This window comes from Mchenga conophoros, linkage group LG5 (genome assembly GCF_057382185.1).
Source record: "Mchenga conophoros isolate Kocher_MC1m ecotype Shallow Benthic linkage group LG5, M_conophoros_male_GT1.1, whole genome shotgun sequence".
NCBI lineage: Eukaryota > Metazoa > Chordata > Actinopteri > Cichliformes > Cichlidae > Mchenga > Mchenga conophoros.
This window is the reverse complement of record NC_140530.1, coordinates 6,348,207-6,373,274: the sequence shown is the minus strand read 5'-3', so window position 1 is coordinate 6,373,274 and position 25,068 is coordinate 6,348,207. Positions and strand designations below refer to the sequence as shown.

Genomic DNA, 25,068 nt, shown 5'->3' with positions numbered 1-25,068 from the left:
CAGGACAAGCTGTCATGGTCCTGGGCCATGTTGGCCCAGTGTTCTTAGTTTTCTTGTATTTTTGTATTCAGTTCCCTGTTTAGGTTCTGTTTCCTGAGTTGCCCTATTATGTGGTTCCCTGTGTGCTTTCCCTTTGTGACTCTCACCCCCCCGTGTGCCCCTCTATGTATTCATGAGCCCTTGTCCCCTTTCGTGTTTTATTCCATGTTTTCCCCAGCCTGTTATGTCTGTGTTCTCCCCGTGCTCTCTCCTCTTGTCTGAACCTCTGTACTTCCTGTTTTACTTTGACAGTCTCTCGTCAGTATGCGTCATGTTGTGTTCACTCCTGCCCTGTCTCGTTATGATTATCTGTGTCAGCTGTGTTCCCCGTGTGCTCCCACTTCCCTCGTTAACCCTCTGTGTATTTCTGTCTGCGTCTCCCTCTGTTCAGTGTGACGTCGTCCCTCTTGCTGTGTGGATCTCCCTGTGTGTCTCTCTGTGAGTTCTTAGTTTATGGTTTCCCAGTTTGGTTTAGTTTATATGTCTGTTCTGCCAGCGAATAAAGCTGAATTTTGAGTTCATCCCCGTGTCTGTGAGTTTTGCGTTTGGGTCCTCCTCCTGCCTGCCACACAGCGCTCCGTGACAGTACGACGTCACCAGATATGGACCCAGCAGCACTCAACCCACCAGAAGAACTGCGTCTGGACATTATCTACTCCGTGGAAAAACTCCTGCATCTGTGGCTCGAACATGAGGGAAAGGAATTTCGCCGCGCCGTGGAAACCAAACTACAGCGTTTAATCTCTGGTCTTCCCTGGCTACTCAGTGCGCTCCACCCACTCGAACAGGACTTAATCCGCAACGAGCTCCACCTTCATCCCCCAGCTGCTACTACCCACCTGCCTGAAGGGCCGGATGCGGAGCCGCTCGGCCCGTCAGAGCCATCATCAAAAAAGAAACGGCATTCACGCCGCCGACGCGCCACCCCACAGCCGGACATTCAGCCTTCTAATTCACCTCTTGTGCTACCAGAAGCTCAGTCGGCTCCCTCGCAGCCCGTCCCAGCTCAGCCAGCTCCCTCGCAGCCCGTCCCAGCTCAGCCAGCTCCCTCGCAGCCCGTCCCAGCTCAGCCAGCTCCCTCGCAGCCCGTCCCAGCTCAGCCAGCTCCCTCGCAGCCCGTCCCAGCTCCGTTAGCTCCCTCGCAGCCCTTCACAGCTCCGTTAGCTCCCTCGCAGCCCTTCACAGCTCCGTTAGCTCCCTCGCAGCCCTTCACAGCTCCGTTAGCTCCCTCGCAGTCCTTCACAGCTCCGTTAGCTCCCTCGCAGTCCTTCACAGCTCCGTTAGCTCCCTCGCAGCCACCCTCAGTTCAGTCTCCTGTGTCCCCGTTAGCTCAGCCATTAACTCCACCACAAGCTCCATTTTCACCTCTACCATCGCTTCAGTCATCAGTTCGGTCTGCCACTCAGTCGCCCTTAGCTCCATCATCCACACTACCACCTGTTTCTCTTCCACCACAACCGTCACTACACCCAGCCACTCAGGCTGCTACTCAGTCAGTCATTCAACCCATAGCCCTGCCGTTGCCATACCCTGTAGCTGAGCCACTAGCCGTCCGACCCACAGCCACTTCAGCCACTCCTTCACCCGTTACACCTCCACTACAACCATCAGTGCAGTCTCCAGTGTCCCCAGTGCAGTCTCCGGTGTCCCCAGTGCAGTCTCCGGTGTCCCCAGTGCAGTCTCCGGTGTCCCCAGTGCAGTCTCCGGTGTCCCCAGTGCAGCCTCCTTTAGCACTGTCACCCACTCAACCACCAGCACCACAACCGTCACTACCTCTAGTTCAGTCCCCTGTGCAGTCATTTACTTCTCCACCGTTAGCAGCTCAGGTCCCCGTGTGTCCAGCAGCTCAGGTCCCCGTGTGTCCAGCAGCTCAGGTCCCCGTGTGTCCAGCAGCTCAGCTCGCACCTGAACCTTTGGCCCAGTTCCCCGTAGCAGTGCGGTTTTCTAGCCAGCTTAACATTGAGCCCGGGGTCCCAATCCTCTCTGGCTCTACTTCAGCTCCTGCTGGAAGCTCGGATGAGCTCATCCAGGACTCCGCGGCTCCCACGCCGCCATCTACCTCGTCCGCTGGGGGTTCCAGTGAGCCCGGCCAGCACCTCCCTGTCTCCGCTGGAGGGTCCGAGAGGCCCGTTCAGCCTCCTGTCTCCGCTGGAGGGTCCGAGAGGCCCGTTCAGCCTCCTGTCTCCGCTGGAGGGTCCGAGAGGCCCGTTCAGCCTCCTGTCTCCGCTGGAGGGTCCGAGGGGCCCGTTCAGCCTCCTGTCTCCGCTGGAGGGTCCGAGGGGCCCGTTCAGCCTCCTGTCTCCGCTGGAGGGTCCGAGGGGCCCGTTCAGCCTCCTGTCTCCGCTGGAGGGTCCGAGGGGCCCGTTCAGCCTCCTGTCTCCGCTGGAGGGTCCGAGAGGCCCGTTCAGCCTCCTGTCTCCGCTGGAGGGTCCGAGGGGCCCGTTCAGCCTCCTGTCTCTGCTGGAGGGTCCGAGGGGCCCGTTCAGCCTCCTGTCTCCGCTGGAGGGTCCGAGGGGCCCGTTCAGCCTCCTGTCTCCGCTGGAGGGTCCGAGGGGCCCGTTCAGCCTCACGCCGCATCAGCTGGAGGGCCCGAGGAGCCTGTCCAGCCGCCATCTGCGACCGCCTCGTCATCGCCTGGCCCGGCCTCAGCCTCTGCAACCTCGCCTGGCCCGGCCTCCGAGCCTTCGTCTGCTGCAGCCTCTTCAGAGCCTTCGTCTGCCGCAGCCTCCTCTTCAGAGCCTTCGTCTGCCGCAGCCTCCTCTTCAGAGCCTTCGTCTGCCGCAGCCTCCTCTTCAGAGCCTTCGTCTGCCGCAGCCTCCTCTTCAGAGCCTTCGTCTGCCGCAGCCTCCTCTTCAGAGCCTTCGTCTGCCGCAGCCTCCTCTTCAGAGCCTTCGTCTGCCGCAGCCTCCTCTTCAGAGCCTTCGTCTGCCGCAGCCTCCTCTTCAGAGCCTTCGTCTGCCGCAGCCTCCTCTTCAGAGCCTTCGTCTGCCGCAGCCTCCTCTTCAGAGCCTTCGTCTGGTCCAGCCTCCTCATCAGCTGCCTCGTCTGGTCCAGCCTCCTCATCAGCTGCCTCGTCTGGTCCAGCCTCCTCATCAGCTGCCTCGTCTGGCCCTGCGCCCACCAGGCCATGGCCAGCACGCCTGAGACTGGAGGGCCGCCGCTGCCTTCCGCGCGGTCGGCCTCCTGAACTGCTCCGTCGTCTCCTTCGCCGCCGCCGCTGCCTTCCGCGCGGTCGGCCTCCTGAACTGCTCCGTCGTCTCCTTCGCCGCCGCCGTTGCCTTGCGCACGGCCGGCCTCCTGAACTGTTTCCGCGTCGCCGCCGTTGCCTTGCGCACGGCCGGCCTCCTGAACTATTTCCGCGTCGCCGCCGTTGCCTTGCGCACGGTCGGCCCCCTGAACTGCTCTGTGTTTGGGTTATTTTCTTGGGCTCCGGTGTTTGCTGTGCTCTTTTGTTTTCTGTTCCGGGCCCTCCGTCCTGGGCCCCCGCCGCCCGCCCTGGGTTGTTTTCTGTTTGGTTTTGTTTCTCTGTGTTTGGGCTGTCTGGAGCCAGCCCTTGAGGGGGGGGGTACTGTCATGGTCCTGGGCCATGTTGGCCCAGTGTTCTTAGTTTTCTTGTATTTTTGTATTCAGTTCCCTGTTTAGGTTCTGTTTCCTGAGTTGCCCTATTATGTGGTTCCCTGTGTGCTTTCCCTTTGTGACTCTCACCCCCCCCGTGTGCCCCTCTATGTATTCATGAGCCCTTGTCCCCTTTCGTGTTTTATTCCATGTTTTCCCCAGCCTGTTATGTCTGTGTTCTCCCCGTGCTCTCTCCTCTTGTCTGAACCTCTGTACTTCCTGTTTTACTTTGACAGTCTCTCGTCAGTATGCGTCATGTTGTGTTCACTCCTGCCCTGTCTCGTTATGATTATCTGTGTCAGCTGTGTTCCCCGTGTGCTCCCACTTCCCTCGTTAACCCTCTGTGTATTTCTGTCTGCGTCTCCCTCTGTTCAGTGTGACGTCGTCCCTCTTGCTGTGTGGATCTCCCTGTGTGTCTCTCTGTGAGTTCTTAGTTTATGGTTTCCCAGTTTGGTTTAGTTTATATGTCTGTTCTGCCAGCGAATAAAGCTGAATTTTGAGTTCATCCCCGTGTCTGTGAGTTTTGCGTTTGGGTCCTCCTCCTGCCTGCCACACAGCGCTCCGTGACACAAGCACAGAGATGAGTCCACTGTCAGAGGCCATAAGAAGATCATTTGTAACCTTCACTAAAGCTGTTTCTGTGCTGTGATGAGCTCTGAAACCTGACTGAAACTCTTCAAATAAACCATTCCTCTGCAGATGATCTGTTAGCTGTTTGACAACTACTCTTTCAAGGATTTTTGATATGAAAGGAAGGTTGGAGATTGGCCTATAATTAGCTAAGACTGCTGGGTCTAGAGATGGCTTTTTGAGTAAAGGTTTAACTACAGCTAGCTTGAAGGCCTGTGGTACATAGCCGATCATTAGAGATAGGTTGATCATATTTAAGATCGAAGAATTAATTAATGGCAGGACTTCTTTGAGCAGTTTTGTAGGAATGGGGTCTAAAAGACACGTTGATGGCTTGGAGGAAGTAATTATTGAAGTTAACTCAGCAAGATCAATTAGAGAAAAAGAGTCTAACATCAATGGTACTAAGAGTAGCTGTAGATAATATTACATCTGTGGGATGATTACTGGTAATTTTTTCTCTAATGATAAAAATTTTATTTGTGAAGGAAGAAGTTCATGAAGTCATTACTAGTTAACGTTAAAGGGATTGTTGGCTCAACAGAGCTCTGACTTTTTGTCAGCCTGGCTACAGTGCTGAAGAGAAACCTGGGGTTGTTCTTATTTTCTTCAATCAGTGATGAATAGTAAGATGTTCTGGCTTTGCGGAGGGCTTTCTTATAAAGCAGCAAACTATTTCTCCAGGCTAAATGATGATCCTCTAAATTTGTGACACGCCATTTCCTCTCCAGATTACGAGTCATCTGCTTTAGGGTACGTGTTTGAGAATTATACCACGGAGTCAGGTACTTCTGATTAGAGACCTTAGTTTTCACAGGAGCTACAGTATCCAGAGTCGTACGTAGTGAGGAGGTGAAATTATTAACAAGATAATCGACCTCTGTTGGGGTAGCGTTCAGATAGCTGCTCTGCTCTATGTTGGTACGGGGCATTGAAGATGATAACAGTGGATGGATTAATTCAATTCAATTCAATTCAATTTTATTTATATAGCGCCAAATCACAACAAAAGTCGCCTCAAGGCGCTTCATATTATTATATTCTTAAACTTAGTTACAGCGCTTTCAGAAAGACATCTACTGTGATAAAGTCTACTCTCCACCGCTGTGTAATCAATTATTGTAAATGTTATCAGGAAATGATCAGACAGGACAGGGTTTTCAGAAAACACTGTTAAATGTTCAGTTTCTATGCCATATGTTAAAACAAGATCTAGAGTGTGATTAAAGTGGTGGGTGGGTTCTTTTACATTTTGAGAGAAACCAATTGAGTCTAATAACAGATTAAATGCCATGTTGAGGCTGTCATTTTTAGCATCTACATGGATGTTAAAATCACCCACAATAATTATTTTATCTGAGCTCAGAACTAAATTAGATATAAAGTCTGAGAAATCAGACAGAAACTCTGTGTAAGGCCCAGGTGGACGATAGATGATAACAAGTAAGACTGGTTTCTGAGTTTCACAGCTGGGGTGGACAATGTTAAGCATCAGGCTTTCAAATGAATTAAAAGTCTGTCTTGGTCTTTCATTAATTAATAGGCTGGTGTGAAAAATTGCTGCCACACCGCCCCCTCGGCCTGTGCTTCGAGGTTTCTGATAGTTAGAATGACTCGGGGGTGTTGATTCATTTAAACTAACATAATAATCCTGCTGCAACCAGGTTTCTGTAAGGCAGAGTAAATCAATTTGTTGATCAATTATTAAGTCATGTACTAACAGAGACTTGGAGGAGAGAGACCTAATATTTAATAATCCACATTTCACTGTTTTACTCTTTGGTTCAGATGTGGATACTGTATTGTTCTTTCTTTGTAATTGTTTATGTTTAAGTTGTTTGTTGCTGGTTTTTAGTTTGTTTTTTGTCTGTTTGGGAGCTGACACAGTCTCTGTGGAGATGGGTTTTTGGGGGGGTAGCAGGAGGAGAGAAGCTGCAGAGAGGCGTGTAAGACTGCAACTCTGCTTCCTGGTCCCAACTCTGGATAGTCATATTTTGGGGGGTTTAATAAATTTGTCTATATTTCTAGAAATGAGAGCTGCTCCATCCAAAGTGGGATGGATGCCGTCTCTCCTAACAAGACCAGGTTTCCTCCAGAAGGTTTGCCAATTATCTATGAAGCCCACATCGTTTCTGGGACACCACTCAGACAGCCAGCAATTTAAGGAGAACATGCGGCTAAACATGTCACTCCTGGTCTGATTGGGGAGGGGACCAGAGAAAACTACAGAGTCCGACATTGTTTTGGCAAAGTTGCACACCGATTCAATATTGATTTTAGTGACCTCCGATCGGCGTAACCGGGTGTCATTACTGCCGACGTGAATTATGATCTTACTGAATTTACGTTTACCCTTAGCCAGCAGTTTTAAATTTCCTTCAATGTCGCCTGCTCTGGCCCCTGGAAGACAATTGACTATGGTTGCCGGTGTCTCTAGCTTCACATGTCTGAGAACAGAATCACCAATTACCAGAGTTTGACCCCCGGCGGGTGTGTCACCGAGTGGGGAAAAACGGTTAGACACATGAACGGGTTGGTGGTGTACCTGGGGCTTCTGTTTAGGACTATGCTTCCTCCTCACCGTGACCCAGCCGCCCTCTTTCCCCAGCTGCTTGGGGTCTGCCGGGGAACAGCTAGCGGGGCCTACGCTATCTTCGGCTGCACCAGCTACAGGGGGCTGGCTAGCTATGGGTGAATGAAGGGTGCGAAGCTGAGTCTCCAATTCAGTAATCCTGGCCTCCAGAGCTGCAAATATGCTACATTTGTTACAGATATCATTACTGCTAAAGGGGGCCGAGGAGTAACTAAACATCTGACACAATGAGCAAGAAAGTGCAGGAGGGACAGGTGAAGTAGCCATGGTGCTAACGAGTCGGCTACGAGCTAAGCTAAGCTAGCGAAACAGTACAGAGACAGTGAGTGAATACTTTGGCTATAACTTACAGTGGGGCAAAAAAGTATTTAGTCAGCCACCGATTGTGCAAGTTCCCCCACTTAAAATGATGACAGAGGTCAGTAATTTGCACCAGAGGTACACTTCAACTGTGAGAGACAGAATGTGAAAAAAAAAATCCATGAATCCACATGGTAGGATTTGTAAAGAATTTATTCGTAAATTAGGGTGGAAAATAAGTATTTGGTCACCTCAAACAAGGAAAATCTCTGGCTCTCACAGACCTGTAACGTCTTCTGTAAGAAGCTTTTCTGTCCCCCACTCGTTACCTGTATGAATGGCACCTGTTTGAACTCATCATCTGTATAAAAGACACCTGTCCACAGCCTCAAACAGTCAGACTCCAAACTCCGCCATGGCCAAGACCAAAGAGCTTTCGAAGGACACCAGGAAAAGTATTGTAGACCTGCACCAGACTGGGAAGAGTGAATCTACAATAGGCAAGCAGCTTGGTGTGAAAAAATCAACTGTGGGAGCAATCATCAGAAAATGGAAGACATACAAGACCACTGATAATCTCCCTCGATCTGGGGCTCCACGCAAGATCTCATCCCGTGGGGTCAAAATGATCATGAGAACGGTGAGCAAAGATCCCAGAACCACACGGGGGGACCTGGTGAATGACCTGCAGAGAGCTGGGACCAAAGTAACAAAGGTCACCATCAGTAACACACTACAACGGCAGGGAATCAAATCCAGCAGTGCCAGACGTGTTCCGCTGCTGAAGCCAGTGCATGTCCAGGCCCGTCTGAAGTTTGCCAGAGAGCACATGGATGATACAGCAGAGGATTGGGAGAATGTCATGTGGTCAGATGAAACCAAAGTAGAACTTTTTGGTATAAACTCAACTCGTCGTGTTTGGAGGAAGAAGAATACTGAGTTGCATCCCAAGAACACCATACCTACTGTGAAGCATGGGGGTGGAAACATCATGCTATGGGGCTGTTTTTCTGCCAAGGGGACAGGACGACTGATCCGTGTTAAGGACAGAATGAATGGGGCCATGTATCGTGAGATTTTGAGCCAAAACCTCCTTCCATCAGTGAGAACTTTGAAGATGAAACGAGGCTGGGTCTTCCAACATGACAATGATCCAAAACACACCGCCCGGGCAACAAAGGAGTGGCTCCGTAAGAAGCATTTGAAAGTCCTGGAGTGGCCTAGCCAGTCTCCAGACCTCAACCCCATAGAAAATCTGTGGCGGGAGTTGAAAGTCCGTGTTGCTCGGCGACAGCCCCAAAACATCACTGCTCTCGAGAAGATCTGCATGGAGGAATGGGCCAAAATACCAGCTACTGTGTGTGCAAACCTGGTAAAGACCTATAGTAAACGTTTGACCTCTGTTATTGCCAACAAAGGTTATGTTACAAAGTATTGAGTTGTATTTTTGTTATTGACCAAATACTTATTTTCCACCCTGATTTATGAATAAATTCTTTACAAATCCTACCATGTGGATTCATGGATTTTTTTTTTTTTCACATTCTGTCTCTCACAGTTGAAGTGTACCTCTGGTGCAAATTACTGACCTCTGTCATCATTTTAGGTGGGGGAACTTGCACAATCGATGGCTGACTAAATACTTTTTTGCCCCACTGTAGGTAGTGAGTACACAGAAAGTGTGCTTCGGATGAAGCACGTGAAGATTATACTATGAAAAAGAATGTATTTAAAAGTTGTTAATTAAATTGCTAAGCAAATAAGCTACTCAGAAACACCACTGTGTTTGAGCAGGAACAGGAAGTGATACTCTACCTCAGAGCGAGCAAACACCAAGTGACAGCGCCACACACATGCATTCTTCAGACCAAAGCACAGATTTCCACTGGTCTAATGCCCACTCCTTGTGTTTCTTGGCCCAAACAAATCTCTTCTCCTTGTTGCTTTTCCTTAGTAGTGGTTTCTTAGCAGCTATTTGACTATAAAGGCCTGATTCACAGTCTCCTTTTGAACAGTTGATGTAGAGATGTGTCTGCTACTGGAACTCGGTGTGGCATTTTTCTGGGCTCTAACCTGAGCTGCTGTTAACTTGTGTTAACTTTTTGAGGCTGGTGACTTGGATGAATTTATCCTCAGCAGCAGAGCTGACTCTTGGTCTTCCTTTCCTGGGGCGGTCCTCATGTGACCCCGTTTCCTTGTAGCACTTGGGGACGCATTCAAAGTTTTAGAAAATTTCCAGACTGACCTGGCAGTAATGACGGACTGTCATTTCTCTTTATTCATTTCTCTGATTGGTTCTTTCCATAATATAAATTGTAACAGTTGACAATGCACACCTGTGAAGGGAGAACCATTTCAGGTGACTACATCATGAAGCTCATCGAGAGAAGGCCAACGGTTTGGAGCACTGTCAACGAAGCAAAGGGTGGCTACTTTCAGGAATCTAAAATATAATACATATTTAGAGTTATTGATCATTTTTTTCTTTGCCACATATATCTTGCTTCATATATTTGATGACTGTATCTATAAAGAAAACCCATTAAATGAAAAGGTGTGTCCAAACTTTTGACTGGCAGTGTATAAGTGGTCAAATAATTCATGCAAACATGAGCTGGCGTGTCTATTTTTAAAATACAATCAATTACATGAATAACTGAATGATTTTACAGACGTGTGGCAACAGGACTGAAAACACCTGATGAAAAATTACTTATACATATAGACCTATACTACAGCGCTGTAATAGTGAAACACAATAGTGCAGGACAGTGTAGTATATGTTGCATAATATATGTTGTTTTGGTAAATTGTCTCTATCATTGTAGTAATACGATGGTACTTTGTCATAAAGATGTCAATAAAGGCTCAACTTATAAGATCCCACTATCCATACTATAATAGTTTTAATGTAGTGTATCCTGTCAAATCATTGGTTTCTATTACATGTTTTTTTTTAAAAAAAACATTGCAGCATCAAACAGAGACGATTACAATCCCTGATCACGGAGTACAATCAGCTCATCAGCGTAACCTATAGATTCATGCACACATGAACAAAAACACACACTTTCAGTGCTGTTTTCTGTCATTATAAAATTATTATATTACATTGCAGGAATATTTTTTTGTTTGCATGAAACTACGTGAGAGTGATTTTGTTTTAATGGATAATTTAAAGCCGCTTTGCTGAATATGCTTTTGTATAAGTGTGATATTTAAATGTCAAGTGTTTTCCCTTAAGGAGCTATACCAGATTAGAAATTCATCTCAGTCAATTGTCTGTGCAGACGACGTGCAACACTGATGAAAAGCAAATAATCTAACATGTCCAAGTCAGTACTGAAGGTATTTCTTTCCCCGCTCATTTGTTCCTATTTCAGCCTCTCACTATGAGCACAGTTTGAGATGGAAATGCTACAAAAACATCATGCTGCGTACCATATTGGATTGTCCTTTTTCTAACAAGATTTCTAGCAGGCATCCATCCATATTTCACAGCAATGTGACACTTTGTTAGCGCGTGTTCATATCAGTGTCACCTTCACCGACCCTAATTAGCATCAAGAGATCAAAGGAGTGCTGTAGCTGTGATATTCAAATGACCAGCAAACAGGTTGTCATTTCATCCCCCCGGCCCATTTAGACAGTCACTGAATACAACGCATAGCATGGCTTGTTAAAAGCCTCTCTGCGGTGCTGTTAAAACGTTGCATCAAACCCAACCAGGCATGCTCAAATCTGAGCACCTGCCTCTAGTTTTGCGTTATCTTTTTATATGTGTATGCATATATGAATGAGCTGGGTGTGTGTAGGCAGGTTGAGAAAGGCCATAGTTACACAGTAAATGTTTAGCATGTATGCATATAAATGTGAGTGTGTGCTGTGCGGAAGCTAGGAAGAAACCTACTGTCTGAGACCTCCTCCTTAACACGAGACCTGCTTCCCTTGTTAAGCAGTATCTCCATGGAAACAGGGGCGCTTTGTATTTTAATGCACATACACATGCCTGGAGGCTGCAGATGAGATGAAGCTTATGGACAGTGAGGAGCTACTACCCCTGTGCTGGCACAGCTGTCAGTCAAATCAGGTCAACATTCAAACTTTAAGTCTCATCAAAATGGTTGTAAAAAATAAAGTCACACACACAAATGGAAGACGAAATATCCATAAAATCGAATACTCTTTTGTTCCATCCTGTAAACATGCCGTTTAGTTGGGCATTTTAAAAAAACGTCCTTATTTCATTTAAAGTTTAAATGCTTATGCATTTAAAGTACATAAGCAGAGTTTTAAACATAAAAGGAGAAGGCAGTTTTCTTGGGAAAAACACAGATTTGTGCACACATGGATATCAGGGTCAGATGTACAGCTTTGAAGTGGGACTTAATTACATGGGTTGGGGATGGATGTTTTCCCTTGATATTGAAAGTCAGCTGTAGTTGTGTGATTAAAGGACCACGACTGCAGAGAAACCCAAACTGAATTACTGCTTAAACTCAATGAATGCCGACGCTTTACAGGAGCTAAGGTGCCAGTCGCTGACTGTTCTGTCAACGTATCCCACTGAGATCTCAAGCTGTTCTCAGAGTTTTCGGTGGCCCACCACCGTTGATTATATTTCCCCTCTGTCAGGCCTGACTCCAGACAGACTGGGTCCTCCATCTCATGATGTCAGCCCAGTGAGCCCTGAACCAACCACTCCAGGAGCTCAGTCTCCATCCCACCTCCACTACCACAGCAAGGCCCAGCACAGACGCTTCTCCATGGAGGTAAGTAAAAACTCAAATTGCAGTATTACAGTACAGTAAATAAACCAGTGCAGTGGAATTATAAGACGTGCGTGTGTGCGTGTGTGTGTGTGTGTGTGTGTGCGCGCGCCACATCAATCTCCTGCATGTTTGTATTATCTGTTGTTTTCTCCTTACTACACTGATACAAATCATTGTACCATTTGCCTATATGTGTCACAGCATGCAAAAACCATGCTACAGTCCAAAATTGAATTTTTAATTTTTTTTAATGAATCATAAAACTTCAAAGCCTGTGGATTAACATGCAAAAACAGATTGGTTTAATTTTCTATGAATTTGTTGCTTAAACGTGTTACACTGTGTCTGTTCTGTGAATTATTGTGGTTTAGCAATGATGCATAAATAGTAGTCTATAAATCATCACTTACAGCATGTTTGTAAATGATTAAACGTCCAATAAAAACTCGACCAGGGTTACAAGAAACTGTTAATCAATCATAAACCACACAGTGTTTGGACATTAGCTGGAAAAATGTGCTGCCACGTGACTGTAGAGTGGACAACCAGATGATCTGGCAGAGACAATATATACATTGAGTCACAGAAGACAGGAAGAAGAGGAAGTCATAGAAAAGGAGATGAGAGCAGGGCAGACAATCACAACAGAAGGAGACAAAAACAGAAAGTAAAATTATCAAAGGTCCAAAACACAGCAACATGAAGATGAGATGTGAAGACTGACACTAAAAAAGATGTCAGACAAAGAGACAGAAAGGACGAAGGCACTGAAGGAGAGACAAGACGGAAGGAGATGAAAGGGAAGCACTAATAACAATGCAGTCAAAGCAGGGACCATGGAGTGAATCACATTAATTCCATCAGGAAGTTTTACTGAAAGGTGAAACTATAAAGATTAAAACTGATAACTTCGTCATCAGAAGGACCCAGCAGAGGTAGTTTGGGTATCTGACAACAACCAGGAGGAAGCCCCAGGGAAGACCCATTACAAGCTGGAGAGATCGTATCTGTCGACACTATGAGCTGGTTAAGGTGGCCGGGATGTTGGAAGTCTGGGCTTCTCTGCTCAGACTGTTGCCTCCACGAACTTAACCCAGACAAGGGACGAATGGAAACTGATCGCTAGAATAACAAAGAAACTCATGTGAACTGAAATCCATCATGTCTAGAAAAAGAAATCTGGATGATAACAGAATGGCAAATGTTCCTTCTTATGTGCAGAGGTAATGAATTGTTCTGAAGGATTTTACAGCTTCTTTTAAAACCTTCATCTGTCATTTGAGAACTGAACAAAAGAAACTGAGAAAACTCTTAATACTTAGAGTATTTGAGGATATCTAAGTGTTGTAGAGCAGCGGTCTCCAACCTTTTTTGCGCCACGGACCAGTTTATGCGGACATTATTTTCACGGGCCGGCCTTTAAGGTGTCGCGGATAAATACAACAAAATAAAACTAGTACTGGTACCGAAAAAAATAAGATTTATTCATAACACACGTGAAAAACCCAGGAAAACCGAGGTAACGATAAAAACGATAACAAAATAACGCTGAAAACGAATTAAAAACCCTGAAAACCATACATTTCACACCTGAGCCTCAACTCTCGTGGCCCGGTACCAAACGACTCACGGACCAGTACCGGTCCGAGGCCCAGGGGTTGGGGACCGCTGTTGTAGAGTATTCAGTGTCACTGAAATACCTGGTTTAAAGAATCTCAAAGGAAGACGACATTTTGATGGCAGTGAATTATTCATGCAACGATTTGATTTTGATGTAAAATCAATACTTTGCTGTGTGTATGAGTTCTTTCGTGAAAAGCATTTTCAGAGGTGAGGCGCTAAAACATGTCGTGTCACAGCACTACAGAAAAACTGTAATATAATAGATGGTAGGGTTTGGATTCCTGTAATGCCTTCCATCTCACACGCTGCTTTCACACTAATTTGTGTTTTGCCAACTGACTGAAAGGAAACTGTCTAGGTTGGAGTGCATATTAAAAACATGAAACATCAGCCAGACGCAGATATCACCAGTTACACGAGGAGATGTCCTCCTCCCCACGAGTTATTTCTCCATTTCCACCTCCGTGGGCTCAGTGAGATGAGTCAGAAGCTTTTAACCCTGCGCGCTGCAGCAGACATTTTTATTGAAAATGTGAGAGTTCACAGTTCTACCTTTGCAGAAAAAGTCCCCGTGGAGCAAAAGTCGTTCACGCCACACAGCACAGACAGTCGAGCGAAGCCACGAGAGAAATGAGTGCTCAGTGAGAAGACAGAAATAGGTTGCAGCCTGCGAGCTTACACAGACTTGGACAGCTTTTGTGTGCAGCTCTTTCTAATAAAAGGCTTTAAATACTGTAACTAATTAATGTGCTTTAATAAGAGATCGTTTCATGGATTCGGCACTCCTCTGCTCACCTTCAGTCTGAGCAGAGTTGCAGTAAATCCAAATAGCCCCTGTGTGGGTGCTGTCTTATCAAGTAACACTTTTTGACCACACACTCTTTAATTACACGTCATGTTGCAGTTACTAAAAACGACTGAGTAAATTGCTCAAGGGCAGTCATTAATGACTGTTTAATAGCAGCGCAGTTACTTCACTTTATGCTTTCATTAAAGTGTCATTTCTTTCATTTTAACATGCAAAAGAGCAAAATGGAATTTAACCTATAATAAATGCGCACTGCCTTATTTAAGTGTGTATGTAGGACATATTAAATCTGATATGTATTTTAACCCCCCGCTCCCCAACGTCTCACTTAAGCTCCTCCCTGAGCCTGGAGGGAGGAGCTTATACGGGGGTTGTTTGATTGTTAGGGTTTCTTTCTAATGTTTAGGTTTTTACCGTACAGTAAAGTGCTTTAAGATGACTGTTGTGAATTGGTGCTTTATACAACACTGACTTGAATTGAATTGAAATCATCCTGTAGTAACTATATAACTATTTCAAATTCAAATTCAAATTTTATTTGTCACACACACACACAACCATACACAGTATGACATGGGGGTGAAATGCATGTAGCTGTACAATGCCCGACCATTACATGACAGAAGAAAAGTTTTACAATATTTACAATTTACAGTTTACTACAAAATTTACAAATTAACTTAGAAATTTACAGTAAAAAATGTGCAAATAGCAGAAAAGATTATAAAGATAAGGATTATAAATTATAGGAATTATAGGATTATAGGAAATGTGTGGTGGTGCGTGTGGTGACGTGTGTGAGAGTCCAGTCTTATAGTGACGTGTTTGGGAGAGTCCAGTCCTACACCTGGTTCAGGGCCCGAATAGCCTGGGGGAAGAAGCTCCTCCTCATTCTTTCTGTTTTGGCCTTAAGGGAGCGGAAGCGCTTCCCAGACCTCAACAGTGAGAAGAGTCCATTGTTGGGATGGGAGAGGTCCATCATAATCTTCCTAGCTTTGGACTTTCACCGCTTGGTGTAGATGGACAGCAGGTCAGGGAGCTCTGATTGAATGATGCGTTCGGCTGAGCGCACCACTCTTTGCAGATCTCGTCTGTCCTGCTTGGTGCTGTTCCCAAACCAGGTGCAGATGTTTGCCGTCAGGACGCTCTCGATGGTGCAGGAGTAAAAGTTCTTGAGCACCTTCAGTGGCAGATGGAGGTCTCTAAGTCTTCTGAGGAAGAAGAGACGCTGACGGGCTTTCTTAACCAGGGAGTTGATGTGGCAGGACCATGACAGGTCCTGAGTGATGTGGACACCCAGGTATCGGAAACTGTCCACTCTCTCAACTGGCGTGCCACTGATGATGAGGGGTTTGTAATTCCTCGCCTGCTTTGTAGTGAAGTCCACGATCAGCTCCTTAGTCTTGCTGATGTTTAGGAGGAGGTTATTCTCCTGGCACCAGGTCTCCAGGTTCCTAATCTCCTCCAGGTAGGCCGTCTCGATGTTGTCGGAGATCAGGCCCACAACAGCAGTGTCGTCAGCAAACTTGACAATGGAGGTGGTGTCTGATGTGGCTACACAGTCATAAGTGTACAGTGAGTACAGCAGGGGGCTTAAAACACAGCCCTGAGGCACTCCAGTGCTGAGTGAGATGGAGGGGGAGACTTGTTTTCCCACCCTCACTGATTGGGGTCTGTCTGTGAGGAAGTTGAGGATCCACTGACACAGTGATGAGCTGAGTCCTAGATCCGTCAACTTGGTGAAAAGCTTAGATTGAATTATTGTGTTGAATGCTGAACTGTAGTCCACGAACAGCATCCTAACATAATTCCCTCTGCCAGTGTCCAGGTGACTCAGGGATGTGTGGAGCAGGTGAGATATGGCATCGTCTGTGGAACGATTAGTCCGGTAAGCAAACTGAAGTGAGTCGATGGTGGCAGGAAGTGAAGAAGTGATGTGATCTCTCATCAGTCTTTCAAAACACTTCATCACAATTGAAGTCAGTGCTACTGGACGGTAGTCATTGTGGCAAGCGGGCTGTTGTTTCTTTGGAACAATAATGGACTGTTTGAAGCACGTGGGAACCACAGCTTGGGCCAGGGAGAGGTTGAAGATCTCTGTGAACACCGGTGCTAGCTGGTCAGCGCAGGCTCTAAGGACCCGGCCAGGGATTGCATCTTGTCCTGCTGCCTTCCTGGTGTTCACCCTCCTGAAGGTGTTCCTCACGGCATGCTCTGTGATGATGAATGCATTGTCTTCACTGGTGCACTCCGAGCGCGCGCAGCCGTTTGTTGTTTTAATTGCTGCGGCGTCGAAGCGAGCATAAAATGTGTTCAGCTCATCAGCCAGTGAAGCATCGGCATTCATCATTGAAGAAGCTGGTCGTTTGTGGATGATCTGATATCCTCGTGTTGGTGTTGTTCCCAGACCATCATGAAAATGTTGTTCCAGGTTCAACATTGCAAGTGACCAATCACATTGTTGTGACGTTATTCCTTTGCACGCCAAGCCATTCGTGCATTTATGAAATTCCAATGTTGCAAGGACAATATCAATTCTGCTTACTGTTTATTAAAGGGTTAGGGTAAGGGTCAGGGTCCGTTGATCGGCGGACAGAGGCGGTTTCACGCAGCTTTAGTACAGTTTTTTGTTTTACGCCAGTTTTTCCCGAAGTCGCAAAAGTATGACGTCACAACATTCTGATTGGTCACTTGCAATGTTGATCCTGGAACAACATTTAGTATGATGATCTGGGAACAACACCAACACGAGGATATCAGATCAACCGGTCGTTTATAGTCCGTTTATAGTCCGACTAGAGTCACACTGTCGTAGCTGTGACTCTAGTTTTTCCCCATAGCTCCGCTTTGCCTATTTGTGGGGAGATTTCCATCTTTTACTAGATCTTTGAGGTTTTGGCTGCAAGTAATTAATTTCTGTTTAATATGAATTTCTATGAATGTAGACAACTACATGCCAAGTAACTAGACTCAATCCCTGTATTATCACAAACACATTGCCAGTTTGATCCCATTCTGTCACAGAATGATAGCAGACTGATTGTCTTATTGCTGCTTCATCACAGTCCTGATGCTCTAAAGACACTCGGAAGGTGGCAACTGACTGGAGAGTCATCGCAGATCTGGTCCCCATCTTTGAAGCAGCCATTTGAAAGGCAACAAGACTGCATGTTCTTTGCACACGGTCAAAATAATTGTGGTAGTGCCGCAGTTTCCAACCACTATTTTTACCCAGTCTGACTTTGGCATGATTTAATAAGGTTGTGTGATGTCGGTTGTGTAGCATTGTGTGGACTTTGTATTTTGAAGGCAGACATGACTAACAAGTGAATTGGACTGAGTGAAAATAAACAGACAAAAAGTGTTAAGCAATGACGTAATTTAAAAATAATAATAGTTATAAATGGTAAAAGAATTAACAGTATTAATGACAATGGCTCAAAAAGTACAGATTCTCCGCAGCCTTCGGGAACAGTAAAGCCATTATTGTGGATTACAGATGACAGCTGAGGTGTGTGGAGACCAAGAGAAGGCCTAAAGGATATTCACTCCAAGAAATATCCAGCCTACTTATTGAGGTCAGGTCAGTTCTCTTGTTAGATGGACCCGTGTGTTGAGGATGAGACTGCTGGTGGAGCACCAAGCTGACAGGGTTAGCAGTTCCTCCCTGTATGCAGTCTCCTCATTGCTGGCGATTAAACCGATGACTGTTGTGTCAACTGCAAATTGTATGATGGTGTTGTTGCATGAACGGTTTTTGTGCCAGGATCAGTCCCTCGAAGCACTTGGAAATGAGAACGTACAGTTTTTATGAATCACTTTTATTCTTGCAGGACGTTAGTAAGCGCATGTCCCTGCCAATGGACATCCGCCTGCCTCCAGAGTTTCTGAAGAAGTTGCAGATGGAGAATGAAAACTCACCGCTCTGCAAACCTCTCAGTCGCATGTCTCGACGCGCCTCACTGGTTAGTGATGTGTCTGTTTTTGCCATGTTTGTCTGCCTTTTTAATAGAACTTTCTCATTTTAGTGACTTTATTGGCTTTTCTTCTTGCTCCTAGTCTGACATAGGATTTGGGAAACTGGAAACATACGTTAAGCTTGGCAAACTGGGTGAGGTAAGTTGTAACAGTAACAGTTTTCATGTTTCATTAAGAACATACACATAGGTTAAACACTCAGTTTTGCTTATAAAGGCTTTGAAACGAGTGAAATGACGTGGACACATCTGCATAGCAGCCATAATAAGAGCTGGGTGAATTCTCTAAACACCTGAAATGGCATCATTGCTTCCTGTATTACCTCTTTTATCAGAGGGCAACCCTTTGTGAAAGGAAAGGAGATAGTGCCGTCCAATATTTCATAGTGACACACTACAAAAACAAACCATCAACAGAAGGTTATCATGTAAGCTGCTGCTCCGTTTCTTATCTTACAGGTTACAATGTGATGTTAATACACGTTTTGTACTCTGTACAATTTGTTAAACCCACCGGTGAACTTTAAACACTTTGCCGTCGTGTTACGTAGTTGTTGTTTCAAGTAATTTGGAATTTGTATAGTGCTTTTCAACCTTACTGACCAATCAGAAAGGTTATGCCACGTTCATGCACTTCTGTCCACTCCACTTTATCTACCTCCCATCCATGACCAGTGTGGAATCACCAGTTAACCTAATATGCATGTCTCCGAGTAGGGGTCAGAGTACTCACGGTTGGTCAAGTTACTTGAATATAGTAATTAGTTCCTAATTACTGATCACTTCTCAAAGAAAGTAATCCCGTTACTTTACTGATTACTTATTTTCAAAAGTAATTATTTACTTTGTTACTTTGTTACTTTTTAAAAGCACGATACACAACCTGAATATGTAATAAAGCAACAGACCTTTTTTCTGTATAATCCATCATATGAAACTGAATCAAATGAAAAAAAGTATCTTTTTAAAACTTGTTTTATTACTTTTCATCTTTTAACGTTATGCACATTGCATCAAGCAAAAATTCATTGCGTTAAATGCAGTTATATGCAACACTGTTTGACTTGAAGAAATCTGTTTAACATTGAAACCTATTTTCTGCATATTCCTGCATATAAAATTAAATAATTTTAAACGCTAATGTTTTTGTCACTTTTTACGGACTAAAACTCAAAGTGATATGAGTACTTCCACACTTTAAACGCTGCATGGTCGTGTTCTCTCCTGCACTCCATATTATCCATTGTTGATCTGCACATGTCTGTTACCATGGATGTCGCATGCTCGTACGTCATTGTCATGAGACACTCACAAACAAAATCACGGTTTAGTAACGCAGCGTGCTTACGGGAAAGTAACTGTATTTAATTACCTTTTTGCAATAGTAATCCCTTACTTTTTTCAAGTAATGAGTAAAGTAACTGGATTATAGAGAGACCATGCAGGAAAGGCCCCAGTCAACCAGGAAATGTAAATCAGGAAGTTTCTTGCCATGATTTTGAGCTGTATTAAAATGATGAAGTGGAGTTTGTAGTCTTCATCATTTTGGACATAGTTGTATTTTAATTAGTTTGCCAAGTTCGCAGAATGATTTCAATAGGTTTTCATATTTTTAAAGTCTCATTTTTATTTTCATTTTAGTTAACTACGTTTTTAGTTTAAGTTAACTGTAAAAACCTCGCTCCAAGCACTCTGCTTTTTTCCATTTCACATGGTGTTAATTTGCCTCTCGTCCATTTCTAGAAACACAAGAATCTGAACTGACGTGTTTTTGCAAAGCTTGAATATTCTAACACAGATTACTCTCTATTCAGTTTTGCCTGGAGTGACGTAATCTCAGTTAACCTAACATAGTGTCATGACACTTCATGTTTCCTGTGAATGCACACTAGACTTTACAGAGGTTGGGAATTAATCTTGTAATGAAGTGATTTTTGCTACTGGTTTGTCCACGTTGACACAGCCATTCATAAAACACAGAAACAATGCACAGGGCAAAGTATAAAAGATGTGAGTTTTGTAGTCCATCTCTGGGACATGATATCAACTCAGCAGACTGACATCAGCAACATACTGCTGTCACATTATCACGTGTCAGAGCAGTCAGATACACAGTGGTTCTGTTCTCCTCAGTCACTATAACTGCTGCTTTGCAAGAAATAGATTTTCACCCACATCATAGTCCAGTGAGATATGAGTGTACACAACAAGTCCACAGATAAACGTCTCCAGAGGATAACGTTGTCTGTGATCAGCCATGCTCATCGTATCAAAATGAGTACCACATGCAGTATGTGCCTTCTTTGCTTATATACCAAGCCAAACTAGTGTACCCATGTGTCCAGATTTCTGGCATGGCTTCATGACAAATTGCTAAGTGGATTACATTTCATGGACTTGCCTAAGATGAAGAGGGCTCATGGGCTGAAAGCACCTAAATACCATGCTATTCATGTGAGAACATTTATTGCCTTAAGGGCTGAGGAATGTTTAGTGGCAGAAGCAGCCTGCATCAATCTGAGTCACAAGGCTCAGCAGCTGATAACAGGGGTGGCAGGAGATCAAGAAGAGCTGCTTTTATTGTCAATTATAGTGATAGGAGGTCCACAAAAGCATGGTTAGCTTTACACATAACCAGCAGTGGAAGGTTATTCTAGATGACAAATCATCAAACTTTAATAATCAGATCCTAAAACAATATTTACATATATATATATATATTTAATTATTGAATGTGACAAAGGCTGTTCGAGATGTGAAGTTGATGCTTTCACACACGATATGTGAAATCTTAATTCAGTTTGTAAAAGAACGGAAAAGTTTTATTGGGAATCTTTTAACAAATGATATTATTATAACATTATAACCTATTGTGACATCAAATTGTTCCTTTAAAAGAAAAATTGTTATTGTTGTTATGGATTTTCATAAACTATAGACTTCATTGTTTCATCCTGCTATGGATGGTTCCACTGCGCTTCCCAGTATTCCCGTTATGACTCCATTAGCATGCAGATGTTTGAACCACTTCAGCTCTTTCCTTTTGATGGAATACCAATAAGAGCCAAGGATACAGCTAACGATTGAAAATATATTAAAGGGTTATTTGTGCATAAGTGATGTGGATGTGTGTGTGGATGGTGCCACACCCATAGTCTCTATGTGAACATGTACTTTTTATTAGTATATTTTGTTGTAGTACAGCAACATCAGAATATCAGTAAGCTCTTCGGGGTGTTTCTCTGTGCAGGGGACATACGCTACAGTCTTTAAAGGGCGGAGCAAACTCACTGAGAACCTGGTTGCACTGAAGGAGATCCGGCTGGAGCACGATGAGGGGGCACCTTGCACTGCTATCAGAGAAGGTATGTGCACACACACACACACACACACACACACACACACACACACACACACACACACACACACTTTACAGTCCAGTGCTGCTGTGTTTGTGTAGCACTTCTACTTGCAGTTTTGGTAATCACACCGAACAGGTAGGTCTAATAATAACACCGTGTCCTTTCATTCACCTGCAGCATTAGTAACAGAGCAACTTGAATTAATACTACAGAACTGTTGATACAGTTCAATATATCAGGTCGATGTTGCTAAAGAATTTGCTTATGTATGATCCTTTTTAGAAGCTGAATTATCTTAAATGGTCATTTAAATGTTCCTCATGTGAGTCATGTCACGGTCTCAGGATTTTACAGTGTTATGGAATTTTGATCATCATTAATTTTTTATTTTTGTTCTTATTCTAGTCTAGTTGTTCTAGTTATTTTATTCTGTCTCTTAGGCTGAGATGTGGAAAGATCTTGCAGACCCAAATGCAAGACGCAGAAGATGCAAAATCAAACTCAAAACAGACATTAAGTGCAAATTTAATCTGAACAATTTACAATGTCCAAAGAATCCAAAGGGAATGCAAGCCAAAGAAAATAAGTAAAAGGGAACTCATTAAATAGTAACAGTGAGTGAAACTTAAATGAACATAATATATCAGAAACTCAAAACACAAAATCTTTGTGTGGAAACAGTGAAGTAGGAGTATAAAGTAGCATGAAAAAAAATCAGTACATGCATGTGTGTTAAATTTGATGAGAAGGATCAAAGAGCTCTCTTTTTGTTGTACAGTGGCTATGCAAACTTTAAAGCAACACACAGCTGCTAGCTTTAGACCACAGACTGTATATAAAGGTGGACAAATAAGTGAAGCCAGAGCATTTAGTTTCACACCTCGGGTGTAGTGTTGTCAGGTTTTGTTGAATAAAATAGCTCACTTCATGTCTCCTTCCCTTGCCCAACCAGTGTCTCTGCTAAAGAACCTGAAGCACGCTAACATTGTCACCCTGCATGACATCATCCACACCGACCGCTGCCTTACTCTGGTGTTTGAGTATCTTGTGAGTATATCACTTCATCTTTATTAGGTTTTCTGAAGATGTTGATCTCAAATACCAAAAAGCAAAATGGATCAATTTGACTGTGTGTTTCAGGACAGTGATCTTAAACAGTACTTGGACAACTGTGGGAACCTCATGAGCATGCATAATGTCAAGGTGAGTCATATGCATGAATCATCATCTACATACTGCACATTGTAGAGAGTTGCACTAAGTAAGTTTCCTGAAAAATGCATTCAACATTTCTTTAACAAAGGTCGGGAGGTCACCGAACCTCACCAAACCAAATTACAATCAGGGGGAACCAACAAAAAATTCTGCCACTGTGGAGCCACCTGCTACAGTGACCCACGTGAATAAGAGAGCAGCCAAAACGAACTATTTGTTTGCAAATGTGAAAACCTTTGGGCAGATCTACGGTCTGTATCAGGACAAAACTGTTTAGTTTTTTGATACTAAGAGTTGCTCTCCATATTCATAACTAGGTCCAGTGTAAATTGTGCAGTGGAAAGCTGGCCTTACTGCATATGTATTTATGGGAGCTTCCCTTTAAGCTTGAAAAACTTTGGAAGGAGAGTATTTAAATGATTGACAGAAATGTGCTTTGTCCATCTTGTATGATGTATGTTTTGATTTAGTTAAACGTAAACAGTTTTTTAATTTTATTTTAGAGTTACTATACGAGTTTCCTTAAACATTGATCAATTTTTTTCTGCTTATTTGGGCCCTAGTCACGGCAGCAGCCTAAGTTGACCACCCTCTCCCCAGCCACCTCCTCTAGTGTGTCCATGGAAAAACCAAAGCATTCCCAGCCCAGCTGAGAGATATATTCCCTCCAGCATGACAACTACGTTGTTTAAGGACTCTGATAATAGATGATAGTTATGCAATACACTGAACATAGAAAACATATCAAATGTTTAAATTAAGGGAATGTACCATTTTAAGATGTAAATAAGGTCTGTACTTGCCTCTCAGAATTAATGCTGCCTTTCCAGATCCATTCCCACACTCTCAGAAATGCAGAGTGCAGATGCGCATCCATGTTTTCTAAAAAGAACTTCAAATTTCGATTCATCTGACTACAGGACAGTTTGACACTTCACCACAGTCCAGTTTAACCTCTGGGTGGTCTTGGGTCGATTTGTGCCATTTTTCATTGTTCGTATACACGCCATTTGCACTGTGTTGAATGGAATATAGCGAAAGTCTGCAAAAAAAAGTTTGGTCACATTTACTGTTAAAATTTCAGTATGACTTCCGGAAATTAGCTTCAGTGGCTAAGCTACAGACAAACTTACACTATTGGTCTTAGTGGTCGATTTGTGCCCCATTGAAACCCATTATAAACGCTATTTTTCACTGCAGATTAATTACGGTTAAAGGGATCGTGATCGTTCCACCTTCAGTCTTTGTGGGGAGCTTGCCAGCAGCTGGCCGCCTGGAGGGCTTTTTATGCTCCTGCAAAAAAAAAAAAAAAGTGGATCGAAATACATGTTGGTGCTAACCCTAACCCTAACCCTTAAAACAACGAAACTATAATTAAAACTTTGTATGAATATTTCAGGGAGAAGTAGTTTTAAAAGACTGGCTAATTTAAAGTGGAAAGAAATATTAATATATAATCTTTTTATAGCACTTTTTATGGCGTGGTCGATTTGTGGCTCTAAGACCAATAGTGTATGCATTTTTCTAGGACCTCCCAGAGGTTAAATTAGCATAACGGAGAGAAGAGGCTGTTTCTAGATGCTGTGCACATGTTCACAGACCTTTGACCTTGCTTTGTGAACGGCACGGTGAACTGTGTTCACAGAGGGTGATTTGTGGAAGCGTCCCTTAGTGTCATTTTTATTAAAGATTGTTTTGTTTTTATCTTTTCTTTTGTTTTAAATCTTAACTATTACACAACTACTGCAACTCTTTTTCTCCTCAGATTGGTCCTGTATTGTTGTTCTGGTAATTACATCCTCCTTTCATGTTTCTGTCTGCAGATCTTCATGTTCCAGCTGCTGCGTGGTCTGTCCTATTGTCACAAGAGAAAAATCCTCCACAGAGACCTAAAGCCTCAGAACCTGCTTATCAATGATAAGGGCGAATTGAAATTAGCTGATTTTGGTAGGAAGGAGAACAATAACAAACACACAACAACATGCACACATTAACAAGTGAACTTTTGTGAAGGAAACGACACGTTTCTGGGCATGATCACTCCCCAGTTCTATTTTACTGCCACTCAAGAGATCGCCTGTCCTAATTACTTTAGCACCTTTACTTCCTGTATCCTAGCAACTGTGCCCCTCAC

General features: G+C 44.1%; 2 protein-coding genes across 5 annotated transcripts in view; both read left to right on the top strand.

Annotated features, from left to right (window-relative positions):
• Positions 1–25,068, top strand: part of cdk18 (cyclin dependent kinase 18) — a 73,852-nt gene that overhangs the window by 32,868 nt on the left and 15,916 nt on the right. For all 4 annotated transcript variants that reach the window (XM_085272939.1, XM_085272940.1, XM_085272938.1 and 1 more), the window contains 7 exons: positions 11,813–11,949; positions 18,214–18,345; positions 18,440–18,496; positions 21,608–21,722; positions 22,672–22,766; positions 22,860–22,922; positions 24,758–24,881. In XM_085272939.1, coding sequence (XP_085129065.1) covers positions 11,813–11,949; positions 18,214–18,345; positions 18,440–18,496; positions 21,608–21,722; positions 22,672–22,766; positions 22,860–22,922; positions 24,758–24,881 — 723 coding nt within the window. The remainder of the gene's footprint in view (positions 1–11,812; positions 11,950–18,213; positions 18,346–18,439; positions 18,497–21,607; positions 21,723–22,671; positions 22,767–22,859; positions 22,923–24,757; positions 24,882–25,068) is intronic.
• LOC146573656 (uncharacterized) lies at positions 642–10,573 on the top strand. Its single transcript, XM_085275432.1, has 3 exons — positions 642–909; positions 1,075–3,022; positions 10,561–10,573. The coding sequence occupies exons 1-3, from the start codon at positions 642–644 to the stop codon at positions 10,571–10,573; spliced, it is 2,229 nt and encodes a 742-aa protein (XP_085131558.1).

Excerpts from the sequence above, each read along its gene's own strand:
- LOC146573656 (XM_085275432.1), top strand. The coding sequence starts at position 642 with ATGGACCCAGCAGCACTCAACCCACCAGAAGAACTGCGTCTGGACATT. Across the intron at positions 910-1,074 it reads GCCGGATGCGGAGCCGCTCG|CTCAGCCAGCTCCCTCGCAG; the intron begins GCCCGTCAGAGC and ends AGCCCGTCCCAG.